Below are 18998 nucleotides of genomic sequence, written 5' to 3'. Positions count from 1 at the left end.
TTAGTAGGCTGTGCTTCCTGGGAAGTCTTGAGGGATTGGCCACCAACAGGAAAATGAGCTCTGTATACCAATACTGCCTGGGCCACTTGAGTGCTATGAGTATGAGCCTGAGCCTGCAACCCTCCGATTTCATCTTCTTGATAAGTCTGGAGATCAATGGGAAGGGGTTAAAAGCATATGCAAAGATCCTGGACCATCGCATTGGAAGAGCATTCCCCCACGACCCCGGGAGTGGGTATCAATTGGCGTAAAATTGGCATTTGGTGTTCTCGCTGGGGGCAAAGAGATCTAAGGTTGGCCGTCCCCAGCATTGAAAGATCTTGTCTACTTCCTTCTGACTGAGCTCCCATTCGTGGCAACTGTAGTCCACCATGCTGACAGAGTCCGCCACGGCGTTATTGATACCCGGAACGTGTTTCACTCTCAGAGAAATTTTGTGGAGAGTGAGCCATTCCCAGAGAAGTTGTGCTTCTCTTGAAAGGGACAGAGATCGTGTTCCTCCCTGTTTACTGACTTAGTACATGCTTGTTGTGTTGTCTGTATGGATCAACACTGAGGATCCTGAAATCCGAGGGAGGAACGCTTTCAGAGTAAGAGAGATCGCTTTTAATTCATACAGATTTTTGTGCATTTTCTTCTGAGAGACAGACCATTTCCCCTGAATGCATGTGTCTTGCCAATGACCTCCCCAGCCTTCCAGAGAAGCATCTGTTATTATGAAATCTGACATTGGAGTTAGGAAGCTCAGCCCTTGAGAGATATGTCTGGTTTGGGACCACCACCGCAGAGTCTCCACCATCTTTGGTGTGATATTGATTAACTCTTCGAAGGACCCTTGAGAATGGATCCATTGCAGTTGCAATTTCTCTTGTAATGGTCTCATTTTCAGTCTTGCCAAATGGACCAATTGATTGATGAAGAAATCATTCCTAAAAGCAACCTGAATTTTGTCAATGAAATGGACTTTCTTTTTGAGATTGTGGAAACCATGTCAGACAGCTTTTGTTGTCTTCCTATTGAAAGATAAGCCTTTTTTTTGTCTATGTCGAGTTTTGCACCCAAAAAGACCATCTTGCGTGTTGGAAGAGTAAATGGTTTTTGGAGGATTACAGCCCGACCTAAATAGTGAAATAAGGCTAGGCAGGCATTGGTGGCCTTGGGTGCCTGCTGCGGAGTTGGTACCTTTATCAACCAATCGTCCAAATATGGGAACATTTGAAAACCTTTGTTGCAGAGAGTAGCTACCACAGGAGCAAGACACTTTGTGAAAATTCTTGGCACTGACTTTAATTCGAACAAGATAATCTTGAATTGAATATGGGCACCGGCTACAGTGAAACGGAGGTATTTGCGATGCCTAGAGTGTATGAGGATGTGGAAATAGGCATTTTGGAGATCCAACGATGTAATGTAATCTCTGCTGTTGTGAAGGTGAAGGATATCACATATGGAAGAATTGTTTCCTCAGAAATTTATTTAGTTGTCTGAGGTCGAGGATCAGCCTCCATTCTCCTGACTTCTTTCTTATGAGAAAAAAAAAACTAAAATAAACTACTAGACCTCTCTGGTGAACAGGGACCTCTTCTATCGCACCCTTGGAGACCATCTGGAATACTTGTTGCTTTAGCAAGTGAAGATGAAGTGAATGCGATTTCCCAGGAGGGTGGTTTCTGTGCAAATTCTAGCATATTACCGTGAGTCACTATATCCAGCACCTATTCGTGTGATGTTATCCTTTCCCAATTCTGTTGATAATTTGAGATGTTTGCCCACACTGGTTTAATTTGTGGAAAGGACTGAACTGCAGCCGGCACCCAATGAGGATTATTGTTTACAGCTTTGATCCTGAGCTTGTAGGGTCAGTTTTCATCTTCCGCCTTGTCTGATGTAGGCTGCTGTTGTCGATAAGACTGTTGATAAGCTGGTATGTACTGTGACTGTTGTTACTGTCTACGGTAGGTACCCCGAAATGACGTGAAACCTCTCACTCCGACTCCCCGAAAGGGATGCTTCTTGTACTGTAGAGTACCCAGAGAACGAGCTAGTCTCTCTATTCGTCTTGATGGCTAGTAGTGCGTCATCTATTCGTTTCCCAAAAAGAGTTTTGTCATCATAGGCCATGTCTAATATTCTGGATTGGACTTCGGGCTTGAAAGAGGTCGCCTATAACCATCCTTGGCAGTGCAAAAATGCTGCTCCCGCTAATTGTTGGAAACCCGTGGAGGCTATGTTCGTGGCGCAGTCGATTATTTCTGCTGATGTGCACTCCCCTTCCTGTAGTATCTTTAGGGCCTCAGGTTGTCTGTCTTCTGGGATGAGATCGATAAAGGCATTCATGTTAGACCACATTTGACGGTCAAAGCGGCCTAAGATAGCCAGGGTGTTGGCAGCATGCCCAGTAATGGCTGACACGGATGAAAACCTCTTGCCCACGTTGTCCAGACGTCTGCCTTCCTTGTCTGGTGGGACAGAAATGGGTGTAGATGGATTGTTAGAGCATCTTTGGGCAGCCTGAGATATGACAGAATCTGGTTTTGGGTGCCCTGTTAAACAGCCTGGAGAGTTGTCTGTAGCCTTATACTTTTTATGAAGTTTAGGTGGCATTGGTGGGCCTGTGGCTGGATTTTTCAAAATCTTTAGACCTTCACTCCAGATGAAGTCTATGATGGGAATTGCCCTCATCGATTTTCTTGCCTGTTCTTTAAAATCATGGAGGAAGCATTCTGAATGCAAGACAGATGTTGGTAAATGGAACTATGTAGCGGCTCTATCCATTAGATTATGGAAACCTCCTATATCCTCCGGAGAATCTGATGGATGAGGAGGTGGCGGTGATGGTATAGGGGCTAAATAGTCATCCCATTCATCTTTAAGATGTTGAGGAGTAAGAATTTTTCCTTCTTCCCTTTCATGTTCCGAAGAGGAAATGTCCTGTCTGGGGGAGCAGGTATTGCTGACGCAGGTGTGAACCTGGGCGTTGCCAGAGGCATATTCGGTGTAGCCGGGGAGGAAGGTTGTTGCGGCTGCTCCTCAGCCGCAGTTGGAAATCTCCTTTTATAGTCTTGGAGCATGGACTGTAAGTCCTGAATTAAGGAAGGCGGCATTTGTACTGTGTCTCTGCTGATGCAATGGCTCATAGTAACGTCTTTGATACAGATAATAACATTGATACTGTTGCTCGTATTCATCATGATCATCCTCTTGGTATTTTACATGTAATTGTGATGGGCTGTCTGCGTGCCCAAAAGGCCCTTCATCCTTAGACTCTTCCCAATCCAGCAAGTGGCTAGGTAGTAATGATGTTACTTTACTAGGGGACGTATCTGCGGGATGGAAGGCAGATCTGGAAAGTGTTGTGATCTTGACTGTTGCTTGAAGGTCAGGAGGTCCAGCAGAATTGGGGACTAGTGCAGTCGATGGTATTGTCGACGACAGTGGGGGTGACTGTGTCGACAACGATGGTCTCGTCTGTGGGGCTACCGTCGACGGTCTCATCGATCGTGCAGTCGTCGACTGTCTCGTCTATGGTGTATCCATCGGTCTCTTTGGCGGTGTCGCCGTCATCGACTGGACAGTTTGTCAACTATGCCTTCGTCAACTAGGCCCTCACCGACAAAGGCTTTTCTGAAGTTGTCTTCGTCGACGATTGAGTCATTGGTGGTGGTGGAGATTTCGCCAATGGCTCCATCGATTAATGTTTTTTTCTCACTCACCCGAACAGATGAGATAGTAGCTTTCAGAACAGACGTTGACGTGGTCATAGTCGATGAGGGTCTCGTTGAAGAGACGGTGGCAATGGTAACTATGGTAATTGTCACGATCGTCAACGGTAGCGTCATCGTCGACTTCCTTTTTTGTAGTGGTACCTTTTTAGATGTCGATGGCTCTGAGGAAGGAGAACGGTGACGGAGCTCCTTCTTCGGACGTGGAGAGGGTAGCTAGGAGGAGGCTGGCCCTGATAAGGTTTCGGAAGGGTCTTTATGGTGTGTTTTGTGGTGTTTCCTGCCTTCCTCAGCCTTCCTATGGTCAGAAGATGTAGTCCTTTTATGAGGCTTTGGCTCTAAGTCACTCTCCTCACCTGAAGTACAGGATTTGCCTGTAACCAAATTAGAACTCTTCCTTCTCTGTCTCTCAGAGTTTTAACAGAGAAGGTGCCACATGTTTTGCAGTCTTTCACCTGATGTTTAGGATGCAGGCAGTACAGACAATCTTTATGTGGATCATCCGCATGGAGCCTTTTCTTGCCACAGGTCTTACAAGGGCGAAAAAGGCCTTTCTTGAAAGTATCAGACCTTTTCTGAGCTACAAAGTTGTTCTGACAGGAAAAAACTGAGTAGAGATCAGGAAGACTTCCTTCATACGACATGCAGTAGAAACATTGAGGGAATGAGCCTCTTTTGGGAATATTCTAGAGGGTGTTGGCACCTGACTGGTCATAGGTCAAGTTTAGTTCTTTTTACAAAAATGCATCAACAGGCTATCTGTTTGAGCCTGCTAGCATTTCAGCTTATGGATATTCTTACTGCTTTTTAGGATACTGTGGGACTCCCACTTCGACGATGGGGATGATTCATGTGAATTTATGAAAGATCCAATACTAAATAAGAGACAGCTACAGTAATCTGTATCCAGGGTGTAGCAGAACAAACTGGAATGAGGGAGCATTTGACAATCATAATATAAAGCCAGCAAAGACAAGAAAACAGGTCATCCATTAAAATGCAACAACAGAAAAAATAACACCAAGAGAATACTAGAATACCACAGAAGTTAAATCACGTAGAAAAATAATAAAAATGTCCACATTGTAAGCACAAAGCATTTCTAGAAATTATTAGGGCATCTGTTTAGCAAGAAGACAATACTGAAAGTTTACCAATGTAAGAGCTAGTTTAAATAGATTTCACCCTGTTGATGCAGGACCCTCCACTTTACAAGTTTTGCTTTGTTTTGATCAAAATAAAGCACGAGGTCTCACAAGTTTTGTTTTGGGCTCGGAAAGTAAAAGGCAGAACCTAGGAGATGATACATTGCGACTTGGCATATCAGCTGACTGGAGCTTCTGTTATCATCTCATTTTACAAAGCTGGATAGATAACAAGAATGGAGGCAGTGAAATTTGAAAGGATGAATTCCAGGGTCCAGATATATGCACTGAGGTGTCTGCTGTGAGTCAACATAAATTACCTTCATAAACTAATAATTGTTGTAGGATTTTATGCAGCAGGAAAACTCTGTACAAAATGCATTTACGCAAAGGTCTTTCAAAACATCTACCAATGAGTAGTGCAAATTTTATTTATGAACTTAATACGAGTCCATATTTCTGCTTATACTTAATTCACTTGGCTTGGCACCCGTCTCTGATCTTATTGTGTTTCACCAGCCAAATTATGGACACTGCAGGATTTCCGCCACAATAAGGGCTGAAATCCTGCAGTAGCCATGCTGGCGGACAGTGGTGCTCTAGCGCTGTTACCACCAGCACCGACCGCCAGTAGGACACCGCCAGCCGTATTAAGGCCATTAGTATGGCCTGGCGCTGTCCTGCTAGTGGGGCACTGCTGGCGGTGCACCACCAGCACCGCCCGCCAGTAGGTCACCGCCAGCCGTATTGAGGCCATTAGTACGGCCTGGCTCTGTCCTACTGGTGGGGCACTGCTGGCGGTGCAGCGCCCTTTCCCTGCCGGACGACCTCCTCGCCGGACAAGGTAAGCCAGGCGACCGACAGGGGAGAATGGTGGGAGGGTGGGGGCTGTTGTGTGTGGTGTCTGTGTGTGTATGAATGTGTGAGTGCGTGTGTGAATGCGTCTGAGTGTTGTGGTGTATGCGTGTATGAAAGTTGAAGTGAGTGCATGTCTGTATGTATGCGTGCCTGAATGGGTGTTAGGATGTCTGTATGTATGTGTACCTGGTGCGTGAGTATGCATGAGTGAATACGTGTATGGATGAGTGTGAGTGGATGCGTGCATGGGAGTGTAGGTGAATGTATGTATGCGTGGTGCGTGTGGGTGTCTGTGCGTGTATGGCTGTGGGGGCAGTTTTGTGGTGGGTGCATGTCTGCGTGAGTATGAATGGGTGTTGTGTGTGCATATCTGCGGGTGCATGCATGGGTGGGGTGTGTGGTTGAACTGGAGGTGGGGTGTGTTCGTGCATTGGAGAGGGTGGGGTGTGTGTGCATCAGAGGGTGTGGGGGGTGTGTGGTGAGTTTAGATGGGGAGTGGGTGGGGGTTAGGTGCTTGCTGGGAGGGGGGGCTTTGGGGGTGCCTACCGGTGACAGGGAAGGAATTCCCTGTCCCTGGTAGGCCCTACCTCCATGGTTTTCGTATTGTTGCTAACGCGGCGGAAACCATGGCGGTAGGCCGGCTTATAATACCGCCGGCGGTACTCTGTGGGCCGCCGGGTTGGAGATTAACATCTCTGGGCCTGCGGCTCATACCTCCATGGCAGTATGAGTGGAGATGTAGCTGGTTGGCAGCAGCCAACCCGCCACACTCAATGTGGCGGTATACACTGCCAGCCAGTTGGTGGTGATACCGCCACATTAACCCTGATGGTCAAAAGACCGACAGGGTCATAACGACCCACACAGTGTCTTTTATTTATCCTTGCTAAACAACAAAAATAAAGAAAAGGGCCTTGGTAAGAGAACTGAAGTTAACCGTCACTGCATTGTATTATGCGATGCTGGCAGAATCCATGTACATCCTTTGAATTTTCATTCATATCAGTTTACTTTATTTTTATATTTTACTATTAATAAAAAGGATTAGATAAAATACAAGTGCAACAGAGTTCAATTCTAGACAGGTTTCTTAATCATATTGGCTTAAAAACGCACACACGGGGATTATCATGAAAAAGAGATTTCCATCTGGTAACAGTGTTCTGAGAGCCTGCCCATGGGTGAGGGTATACTGTGTTTTTGAATATTAAACAATATGCCATGATGGGGATCACAGAAAAAGGAGAGAAAAGGGAGGGTGATCCGCAAAACAAATGCGGAGCTAATGACAATGCCTTTAAAGAAAGCAGATTGAATGCATCTAATGGATGTAGAGAACCTGATGGCCTGAAAGGCAATTTTAGGAGCAAAGCAGGAGAAATTTCTCCGGGAAAGACATTTATGGGCTTGTAGCCAGAAACCTGCTAAAGATGAAAACGCTCTTGGGGAATTGTGGGTGCACAATCGCCATAAAAACCTCAAGAACGGATGGTTTTCATACTAGATATGTCACTCGTAGAACAAATGTAACTAATGTAATATATGCAGTAACTAAAACAGTAAGACAGAAAACATTTGGAATGGAAAAAAAAAAATGGAGCGGCCTTTTACCTTTTCCACTTGTTCACGGCATTCAGTCAGCAGTTTTAGGGTCCTCTCATAGGCAGCGCGGATCAAGTTGCGAGCTTCCTCATCAATGAGCTCTGCTGTGGCCTCGCTGTACGGCTTCTCTGTTACTAACTCTCCTTGCCGTGGAAGGTCGAATGAAATCTGACCAAGCTTCTCACTCATCCCAAACTGGACAATCTAAAGTTGTGAAATGCAAAAAAAGAGGCATTAACACTGCTCGGCATCATTTTGCACGTCCTCACATAACTCAAACACTTAAGCTACCTGTGCAGTTAGCACTCCAGTGGTGTATGGACAATAAATGCCTATAGATTTACCTGGGCATATGCACTCTGTGTGACTTTCTTTAGGTCGTCTTGGGCTCCTGTTGTAATTCTTCCAAAGAAGAGCTCCTCAGACACTCTTCCACCCAGCATCATACACATGCGGTCAAACAGCTGTTCTCGAGTATAAAGATACTGTTCCTTAGGAAGATACTGGGCATACCCCAGTCCCTTTCCTCTCGGGATGATGGATACCTACAAGATGGGAATGAGGAAAAAATGAAATTTGAACAGCTTAGTAAATACGAAATAGGGTTTCAAATGAAATGTTGTACAAAGTTGTGTGATCTTTTTAAGCCCAAACAAACTTGACCAAGCGGCATAGTAACATCCTTTTATCGGCTCTTTGGAAAACACTATTAAAAGTTGAATAATTATTATAAATTATTTTCAATAGTGTTCGACGTTAAGGCTCAAAGTTAAGCAGAGGTTGAATAGGAATGGAAATTTGCAGATGGAAGTGTCTCAGGAAATACATTTTGCTTTTAGAAATAAAGAGAGAAGAGCACAGGTGTGTGGGATTCAGTCTGTAGCCAATCTCACTTAGCAGATGATGATTGAGAAACTGCTTTAGACTATTGTCAAGATTTTATTTTATTCCATGGTGATAATTTTCATGGAAGACATGTCCAAAAAAGTTGAACTTTGTTTAGAAAAGGTCTGCATCAGCTGAACGTCAGATTATTATTCCTTTACCCCCTTATGGGCATGTGCTATCCTCCATTACGAGATAGGCTCTCACCCACAATATGATCGTTGGACCTCACTGCTCTGCTTTTTGGAGGGCATCAGACTCATGGAAGGCAACATTAGCAGTGCTAAAGCTATTAGACCTTACTTGACAGCACCAACTACTGTCATGATTTTAAACAGTAACTCCATAAAAGAGCAAAGCAGCCAATCTGATATATGAATTATATTTTATCTGCAACACCACAGCCAGAAAACATTGGTAGGATCCATCACAAACAGTTTGGCAGGGACCATATCTGTTAAACATTTAATAAATATAATCACTACGGGTGATTTAAGCAAGGACAGTTGGTCAGTTACTTTCTTTCGGTTCCTTTTGATGTAGATCCGTAGAACCACTCCCAACTTTCTGTCTTTCAATGATTCCAAACGTTTTACCATGTGCCAGAGAAGAAATAGGTTTCTTCAAAAACTAGATTCAAACCGAGCTGTGACATGTATTGGTGACTGCCCCCCACAATGTGTCTTAGGTGCCCGGCTCCAGCTTTGACTCAGTCATGTAACAAACGTGCCCATGCACCAAAAGGCAGTCCAAGAGTGGAAGCAAAATTGTACAAAGTGTAGAAGCAAATTGGTACATCACGGAGCACAGTAAATGGCGGTGTTTGAAGCAGTGGTCCTAGTCAACCCAGTTGCTTGTGTGCTTCAGGTAGGTCTTGTGCAAAATCATGGTTTCACAGGAAGCCATTAGGTAGGTCAAAGTCCAAAGTGCATCACTTGCGCAAAAAGGCCATGTTGGATTCACTATTCTAAGTCAGAAGAGAAGAGAAGCCACGCTCTAGCACTCTTAAGTTCCTTTCCCCTCCACCCCTGAATTCCATATGCTCAGACCCCATTGTAAGGCGGGTCCTGGTGTGCCTTGAATTTCCGGGGCCTCTTCAACCCCTCAGCAGAAAGAGGTCTTCAAACAAGCCATGCTGTAAAATTTCAAGATCCTGCCAGCTCCATAAGGAGCAGCATCTGCCTCCCATGGTGCCACAGAGGCCACCAGTCACTCTTCTGCCAGGTGGTCCCTACAGGCACTGCTGGACCCGCTTCTGGATCCCTACTAGTGCTGGTCCAGACTTCTACCCTGGCTCCTGGGTACATGCTCGTCCCATCCATGCCAAGTCTGACAGCAGCCCTGTCTTCCTGTTGGCAACGCCGTTGATAACAACTTCATCATTGATGAGGATTTACGCGTCAACACCAGTTGCGGTAGTGAAAATCCTGTGTTATTTCTGTAGACTGGACAAAACCGGTGGTGAGGGATGATTCTTAGTGTAGGGCCTTTACTGCTAAAAGGCTTATTGGAGTGGGAAGTTTCTCCTCGTTTTGGTGGTCCTGTTTTTGCTTTTGGGCATCCTGGAGCTGTTGTGCAGCAAAATGCGCAGGCCCCAAGGGTTTTGGCATGGAGTCTCACATTGGGCAGTAAGCACCTTCTAGAATCTCCTATATGAAGGCTCTTATTATCGTGTTTTAGCAGAGGGCAATGATCGTGTCCACTGTTTTGCAAGCAAAGTTTACGTTTCAGATTTACAAATCCAAGATGGAACCTTAGCAACTTATATTTGTACCATTCCCAATCCAACATGGAAGAAAATCATTTCTCCTCCTCCAGTGGGTTATTTTCTTTAGTTCTAGGATTTAAGATTGCAGATCAATTCAAATTTATTGGACTGGCTGCTTTCCCCTGGTCTCGGCAAGGCCTTGCTGCGCTAAAAACAAAATAAACAATAGGATGATTGACAGCTTCCCCTCTAAGACGCCAGTGTCCCCTGCACTACATCAGGTTATAAACTTGTCCTAGTGCCCAGCACTGACAGATTTTGCAGCAGGCACCTGGCACGGAGGATAACAACTGACATTTCTGGCAGCAAATCAAAAGGAGTAAATTGGCACCACAATCTTCATACATGAAGGTATAAGTTGCATAGATTCGGATAAAGGACCCTCCCCTGCAGCTGTTAAAGGAAGTCCTTCCTAAATGGTAGCCTGATTGGAGGACATATGCTCAACTTAAGGAGTTCAGAGTACCACATTCGCTTGGGACCATCCAGGTCCAATAGGATTACTTTGGCAGGTCGTTCTTGATGTTCTTCAGAACTCAGGGCAGGAAAGACTGTCGCAGGAAGGCGTAGAGTAGTCCCTTGTTCATTCCAGCTGTAATGTGTCACCTAATGAGTGTTCCAGCTGAAACTTCAATGTCAAAATTGTGTATGCTGCACATTCTCAGTGGTGCAACAATATCGAGTCAGGCCTCTTTCCAGTGGTCGGAGATGTCCTGAACTCCCTCAGGCTGCAGGCACCATGTCTAATCTGCCAGTCTGCTCAGTTCATCCATTCTGGCTTAGAGGGATCATGCCAAGTGGTTGGTGACCAGGAAAATGCACTGGCGCTTCAGCCACATCGAGAGAAGCAAAGCATCTTGGCACAGGTCTCAGGATCACACGCTGCCCCTGCTTGTTGCAGTGGCACATTTCAGTGGCGCTGTCTGTATGAAGATGCACCAATCACCCACTGTCTGAACCAGACAAACGGCCTGTAGCTCCAAAAGGCTGATGTGGAGCCAATCCTCAACTGGAGACCAGTCCTTTAATCCTTACCTTCCCCAGGTGACTCTTCCCAACTCAATAGTGAAGTGTCTATTACCAATGTTAGCTCTGGGTGGGGGAGCGAGAATGGCCTACACAAGGTAAGATTGTGATCCTCAATGCAGAGCCCTCTGGGACTTCAGGTTCCACTGCAGGGCTCACATGTGCCACCTGGCAAAGTTGATAGGGAGAATGAATGAGGCCAAAAAGCCTCAGAGCTGCCCTCACCTGGGTGCACGGCCAAGCCAAAAAGATTTGGATCATTGTACAAATGTCCCATACTTATTGCAGTGGATGAAAAGCCCCAAATTCCTTGTCCTGGACTGCACCAATGCCTCTGTAATGGAGTCAGGTGGAGCTTAGGCTTGTTTAAGGTAAACCCTAATGATGTTAGGAGATTCGTCTACGTCCACAGGTTGTCCACGACTGAATGTAGTGAGCCAGTCATCAAGGTACAAGAAAACAGGAGTTCCCACACCTCTGATGATGGGTAGTTAACACCTCCTAATGGTGCTAGGGAGGCAAAGGAAGAGCACGGCAAACTTAAAATGCTCCTGGCCCCTTTGAATGGCAGGTAACACCAGGGAAAACTGCAAGACGGATGTATGAAAATATGTATCGTGAAAGTCCATCTAGTCACCTGGGTGCAGGGCAGATAGAATCTAAACTAATGTTAGTATTCTGAATCGGTGTCTGAGGTGCAAGAGAGACCTGAGGCCAAATCAATTTTGGATTGAGAAAGTTGCAAGAATTACCCTCCCATCCCCTTTCAGAGACTCTGCTACCCTCTGAATTGCACCCATGAAGAGCAGCAGGTGTACCTCTTGTAGCAGGATTGACCTGCTCTTCTGAAGTTTGTTCACATGTGAGAGGAATATAGCGGGTGAGGAGAGAAGCCAGGATGTAACTTTTTTCGATGATCTGCAAGACCTATCTGTCAGACGTGATGGATCACCAACCCAGGAGGAAGTGCTTGATCCTGCATATTCTCTGGTTTGTTGGACGCTGTACTAGGGGAAGATTAATTGGAGGACAGGTGTCCATGCAGGTCTGCACGCAGTCTACTGGTTCCAGCCCTCAAAGGACTGGACTATCTGCATAACTGGCTGAGAAGCAGGTCTCTGCCTATATGCCGACCCCGTAGACAAGCCACTAAGTTTGCAGAAGCTAAAGAAGTGAGACCGAATCAAAGGCATATCCATCAGTGACGCCTGACATCGGCAGATAATCCAGTGTGTTGACAAAGTACAACATTGGTATCGACTGACATGCCAACACAGTCTGTGATATCCAAGCCTGTGCAGATAAAGTTCTTAGTCACATCCTGCCCATCATGGGTTGGATGAGCAAGAAAGGTTCTGCAGGACCGCAGGGACCATCTTGCTCCCTATGTTCCAAATGTCATGTGCATATGGTCCCAATAGACAGAATGCATATAGGCATCTGAGTGCTAGACTGATGGAAGAAAACATATTGGCCAAAGGAATCAATCCTTTAGAATTCTCTATTTGGGGGATAGGCAGGAAATTAATTAGGCCTTACGATTAAGTTCTGTCAGAACCAGAGCCAAGTATTATAGTATACTTTCTTTACAATTCATTTACAGCAGCTAGAGGTGAACATTAAAGAACTCCCTTACTCATGAACACTCAGGAAAGTAAACCCAAACTGTAGCTGATCACAGATCAGTCCATTCTTTATAGCCCCCTGTCAATTGTCAACCCCCCCCCCCCTTTTTCTTTACTGCTCCAGCAGCCGCAGTTAAGTGTTCCCTGTGCTGCATATGGCGATTGGGATATTTTCTTAAAGTAGAAACTTTGGTAAATGCTATTACTGGCAGTTACCTGCTCGGCTCGATATAGAAATACAAACAGTACATAACTACTGCATTTAAGGGACACTGATCCAGGCATTGATTAATTGGTTATATTGGGCCATCTGAGAATAGACAGGGTGCAAAGTTTCCGCAGGGCATTAGACCCACCTGATTGTGCTACTCGGGCTCACCCTCCCTCTTCCCGCCACCCCCTCCCCCTAAATGGGGCCACTTACGTAAAGTGGGGGGGGTTTAATATCGTGCCATCTGAGAATAGACAGGGTGTAAAGTGTCCACAGGGCATTAGACCCACCTGATTGTGCTACTTGGGCTGTTTAAATATCACTGACTCACCCCACCTCTTCCCCCTAAATGGGGCCACTAACGTGGGGAGGGGGGGGGGGGGGGTTTATATCACGCCATCTGAGAATAGACAGTGTGTAAAGTGTTCCCAGTGCATTAGACCCACCTGATTGTGCTACTCAGGCTGTTTAAATATCACTGCCCCCCCCCCCGATTGCTCAGGGAGGTCTATTTGGGGCCCCATTTATAAAAGAACAGGGCAAGTTTGTTTCAACCTTCATCTCCTTAGGTAAAGTTAAGCTTCCACAAAAAGGATACTCAATCCCAAGGTTTTCCCAGGAACAACTGTGGCAGGGGGGCTCTACTGGCCCCTTCAAATACCCAGCCCCCTATAGAGATAAAGGCTCCAGACGCTAACAATGGCAGGACCAGACCAGGTTTGGGCGCTTCTTCACCTCCAAAGGACTTCCACGTCACAGGCGCACCAGAGGTTGCTTCAGAAGAACCAACAACCAGTCTGCTGGACATGGAAAGCATTCACCCTTCTTTCCTGTCAAGATTAGGGGTAGGTTGGCCGATTTTCTCCCCAGTTGGCAAGCATTAACACAGGACACATGGGTCCTTCTAACGGTCCAAGGATCGTGGATCGAATTCAATGGTTCCCCACACCAAACTCTTGGCCATGTACCTTTGTCTTCTCAGAGCCAGTGGTTTCCCTAGTGGAAGCAGAGAACAGCTTATGCCAGTAGTTTCTTGAGCAATATTTTACTTGTAAAAAAGCGGACGCGGAGCTCTGCGCCTGGTCACAAACCTCAAAGAATTTGAGTGGCTGGTTTTCCTCTACTTCAAGATGGAGGGAATTCACCACCTAAGGGATCTCTTGAGGGCGACAGCCTGGATGGTACATCTAGACCTCAAGGACGTGTACCTTACAGTTCCTCTGCACCCACCTCATTGCAAAATCCTACAATTTATTTGGGGCCTCACACATTAATAATTACAATTCTCCTTATCGAATTGTCCTCAGCACCAAGGTGCTGCAATCGGCAGTGGAATTTCTCTAATCCAGGGGAGTAAGTCTGATAGTATAACTCAGTGACATACTCCTAACTGATCAATGCCAGAGGAATCTGTCTGAACAACTCCAGATGACCGTGGACCTCCTTGAGGGCCTCAGTATCATTATCAGCAAAACAAAATGGCTTTCTCTTCAATCCAGAAAATTTTTATTCTGGGTTTCTGATACTCCATTCAGGCGCCGCTCAGTCTTCCATTGCCAAACCAAGACCATCACTGTGTCAGACTGCATGACTATATGGGCTACTATCATCAAACATCCAGGCAATCTTCCCAGGCCTTCTCTATTAGAGAGCCATTCAAAGCCTGAAAGCTTCCCAAATTTGGAAGGGAATCACTTATTCCCAGATGGTTCCTCCATCAGACGAGGCCAAGGAGGAGATAGGCTGGTAGCTTTCACATCTGTGGGCTGTAAATGAGAGAGAGATATTCCGCTCCCAGCCAGATCTCATGACAGAATTGGATGCCAGTGGAACGAGCTGGGGGGCCAAGTGTGGGGAATTCACAGAAGGAAACTGGTCATGCAGGAGCAAATCATGTATAAAAATTGCCTGGGATTGCTGGTGGGGGCCCTTTGCAGTGCAATGCCAGATGAAAGACAAGATACAATGTTGTGTCCTATTGAAAATGAATATTACAACTGTTAGATGTATAAACTATATATTGGGACAAGATCTCTGACCCTTTCAGAACTCTCCAAGAAACACAGACTATTTCTTGGAAAACCAGATCTCTCTGAGACAGTAGAATACCTTCCAGTGAAATTCAACCAAGTGGAGGACTGGCATTCTCACCACATGCAAGACATGGGATCATGAAAACTAGACCAGAGGCTATTCAACAGGACCTCAGACAAATTAGGCCCTTTTACAACAGACCTCTTTGTGTCACGTCTAGATCACCACCTGGACCAGTGCTTCAGCTTGAGGCTGGATCCGAAGAGGGCAGCAACAGACACATTTCTCCAAGACTGGTCTAAGGCAATAGGTTATGCGTTTCTCTCATTCTCAAAGACAAGGTGTATCTCAGGTATGGAGGCAGCAGGCAGATATACTGGCGGTGACCCAGCTGTAAAGATGTCAAGTCTGGTTTCCAGTTCTGATGGAACTTTCCTGGGTTTCTACAATCCGCCTTCCCCTGTTTTACAACTTCCTTCAAGATCCTGTGGGGAACCTCAAAATCTAATAATGGAGGGCATGTTACATCTCATGGTGTAAAGGATTAATGGGAATTACGGAATTGTGAGGCAAACTGAGACCTTGCTCCTAAAAACATAGGTGGATGGCTCCATCGAGAGGTATATATCAGCATGGTCAAGATGGATGGGTTGATGTGTGCTGAGGTGTCTGGATCCTGTTGGGACAAACACAATTTCCTAAACTTCATTGCGAAAGTAGCATCCATGGGCATGGCCAATAGGTCAGTGAATACTTTCAGGTCAGCAATTTCAGCTGGACACCTCTGTATTGAGGGACTCTGAGTGGGAGAACACCCCTTGGTCAGGAAGGGACTCAGGGACACAGTCTCCTCCCCTGGAATAATGGTATTCTGTCCTCTAGGGTGTAAACGGAGTGCTCAATCTCTTCTTTTCCTAGCAGGACAACAAATATGTAGTAAGGAAGGAGAAATCGGGAAAACTGGCCATGCTCCTGTGTCTAATTTCACTGGATATAAAAGGTAGGGTGTTTACCCCATAAGGTGTCATTTTTATTATATCTTGGAAGACAAAGTTTAATTCTAGAGTTGTCTCATACCTTTCTTTAGAGATGTTCTAAAGTTATGTTTGGCAAAATGTATCATGGCATACAGGAGCATGACAGAGGAATTACACCCTCTAGGTCAGAGGAAACTGATTACTCCCATTCGTCGACCACATAAAGCAGTTTCTTCTCCCACAATTGCTAGGTGGATTACGTGGGTCCTGTAGGAACTTAGGCCTGTTTTAATCACTGTCACTTTGAGAGCTGAATGCCTTTTCATTGATGGATAGACTTTTGCCTTCTTCGTGCCTATTACTGCCCCTAAAAATGAATCTTAGGTCCAGTTTTAGAGAGTATTTGCTTTTGGTGATAGGAATCCCCAGGGATCAGAAAAGTATTAACACAGGCAATAATCAAGTTTTGTAGAGATTATAGCTGAGCCTTTGACCCTCAAGTCATCAAGGAATGAGCATACTTGGTGGCCAACACATCGAAGATGGGCTGCAACTGGTGCTGTGCATTTGGTAAATATCTGGGGAGGAGATCAGAGGCTGAAAAGAGACACACAAAACTGATAGCAGCTACTGGCTACCTTGAATCTAGGGTACCTGAATGTTTTTTTGTGGATAGGTATGAGGACATTGGCATCCTTGAGTGTAACACCACCATGTACTCTTACTTCATCAGTAGCTGTAGTACCTCTTGAAGCCTTATCATTCTAAATTATTGTTTCTTTATAAACAGTTTTAATTGTCTTAAGTCCACAACAGTCTCTCTCTCTTTTGAACCTTTCTTTTTGAGGAGAACATATCTGGACTACAATCAGATGTTCTGATTATGTTTTGGGACTTGTCTTATGGCTCCCTTCTGTAGCATGCTGTGATCTCTTACTTTCAGGTCCAGGAGCCTGTCCCAGGCCAGCTCTCTCCTGCATCACTCTCTCTCCTGCTTTCTGCCTCATTTTCACTGGTTTCCCCTTCATCTCCCACAAGTTTTCTGAGTGCCTCTTCCTTTTTGCCTCGTTTTTACTGCTTTCTCCTCCTCTCTCCCTTTTTTTTGAGTGGTTTCTCCTGTTTTCTGCCTCATTTTCACTGCTTTCTCCTCCTCTCCCCCCATTTATCAGACTGCTTTCTCCTTCCTTATGCCTCGTTTCTACTGCTTTCTCCACCTTTCCTTTTGTTTTCTTTCAGTGCTTTCTCCCTCTCTGCCTCGCTTTTACTGATTTCTCCTCCTATCCTCATTTTTCTGAGTGCTTTCTCCTGCTTTTTGCCTCATTTTCCCTGCTTTCTCCTTCCTTCCCCCGTTTTTCTGAGTGCTTTCTTCTGATCTTTGCCTAGTTTTTTCAGTGTTCATCCTTTTTTCTACATTGGCACCCGTTTTCCTGCCTAACCCCACCCACTGCCTCCCAGCACCCCTCCCCCCTCTGATGACCTACTTAATGGAGGCCGCGATGCGGCCTTACTGCCGGCGTGCCAACTGTAAGCCCATCTGCGCCTGGACCATGCCCAGTCCCAGGAACTCTGGCTCTTCCACCCCACGAAGCCATGTACCCTGGAAGCACCAACAACCAATGGTGCCCCATACATCCCCGCGAACCACCAGAGGACCGCTCTACTGTTTACACTGCTGCCACACCTTCAGCACGAAGCAACAAACAACACCAACACCGCAAACGTGGCCGCACCTGACACCGACCGACACCACTACAACAACTCCAGTGCATCCTACTCAACGCATGTTCACTAGATAAACGTCACTGAGGTCTAGGACACAATATCCTCCATCACCCCGGATGCCACCTTCCTCAAAGAAATCTGGTTAAACTCTGCCTCTGCACCAGACTTCAGAACAGCCATCCTGATGGTTACAAGACAACACAAAAGGACCAAACCAACAAGCACCAAAGCAGAATTGCCATCATCCACAGGGACACTATCTGCTGCACAATACCCCGGACAACCAAGCACCTGTAATGGAACACCTCAACTTACAAATCCACACAGACAGGAAAAGCACCATCAGAGGCACCCTTGCCTCCAGACCACCTGGACCACGTCCCAGCCTCTGCAACACCATTCTGGAAATCATCGCCCTGCAAACCATCACTCAGAACACTACATATTCCCAGGGGATCTCAACTTCCATCTCGATGGCAACTCTACCGACCTCCTGTAAAGCTTAAGCAACACTGGCCTCAAGCAGCTCTTCACTGACCCTACGCACATCGCAGGAAACACGCCCAACACCATCTTCACCTCCAGCAACTGAGTCCACACCACACCACTCGCATGGCCCGACCACCATAGTGTAAACTTCACCATCTCAGCACCCACCTACCCCAGCACTGTGCCACCCAGATCCATGCAAAGAAACTGGAAAAATGTATCAGAAGACCAATAGAAGGACACTCTCTGCTCCCACCTCCCAGACTACACACAACCCTGAATAAGCAGCAAAGAGCTTCTCCCAGTGGATCACAGAATGCGCCGACACCATCACCCTGCCAAGGCAGCAAAGGTTAAAGAACAAAGCAAAAGAGCCCGCTCGTACACAGAGGAACTGCACTCCACCGAATGCAACTGCTGGCAACTTGAAAGGAAGTGGTGCATCAGCAAAAAAACAGAAGGCCACACTGCCTTCAGGACCTCTCTCAACTAATACTACTTCCTCCTGAAAGAAACCAAGAATGCACTAATAGACTACATCAAAGCTAGCACAACCCATAGCGAAGAACTCTTCACCATCGTGAAGGAGTTCACCCGTTCCACAGCCACTGAGAACATCACTCCCTCCAAGGAACTGTGTGATTAACTTCGCAGACTTCTTCCACAAGATCTCAGCCTTCTACGAAAGCTTCAAACGCCAACCCTCCGCAGAAGACAGCATCAACCAACTCATACGCAGAAACGCAAACCCGAACACCTTTTCATCCACTGGGAACATCGCACCACACAAGACACTATCTCCATCATGAACTCGGGAGCACCCACAGACCCTTGCTCCCATCACGTCTTCAACCTCGGATGCATGGGACCTTACTGAGCTCGTCGCCGATTGTCCTGCTTCCATCACTGCAGCCTCCTTCCCGGAGGTCTGGAA

The 18998-nt window shown here is 46.1% G+C and overlaps 1 protein-coding gene across 4 annotated transcripts in view; it reads right to left on the bottom strand.

Annotated features, from left to right (window-relative positions):
* Positions 1 to 18998, bottom strand: part of LOC138267469 (mitochondrial inner membrane m-AAA protease component AFG3L1-like) — a 431197-nt gene that overhangs the window by 30112 nt on the left and 382087 nt on the right. For all 4 annotated transcript variants that reach the window (XM_069216427.1, XM_069216425.1, XM_069216426.1 and 1 more), the window contains 2 exons: positions 7672 to 7872; positions 7337 to 7531 (listed from right to left, as the gene is read on the bottom strand). In XM_069216427.1, the coding sequence (XP_069072528.1) occupies positions 7337 to 7531; positions 7672 to 7872 (396 nt within the window). The remainder of the gene's footprint in view (positions 1 to 7336; positions 7532 to 7671; positions 7873 to 18998) is intronic.

This window comes from Pleurodeles waltl, chromosome 12 (genome assembly GCF_031143425.1).
Source record: "Pleurodeles waltl isolate 20211129_DDA chromosome 12, aPleWal1.hap1.20221129, whole genome shotgun sequence".
Lineage (NCBI taxonomy): Eukaryota > Metazoa > Chordata > Amphibia > Caudata > Salamandridae > Pleurodeles > Pleurodeles waltl.
This window is presented reverse-complemented; position numbering and strand designations above follow the sequence as displayed.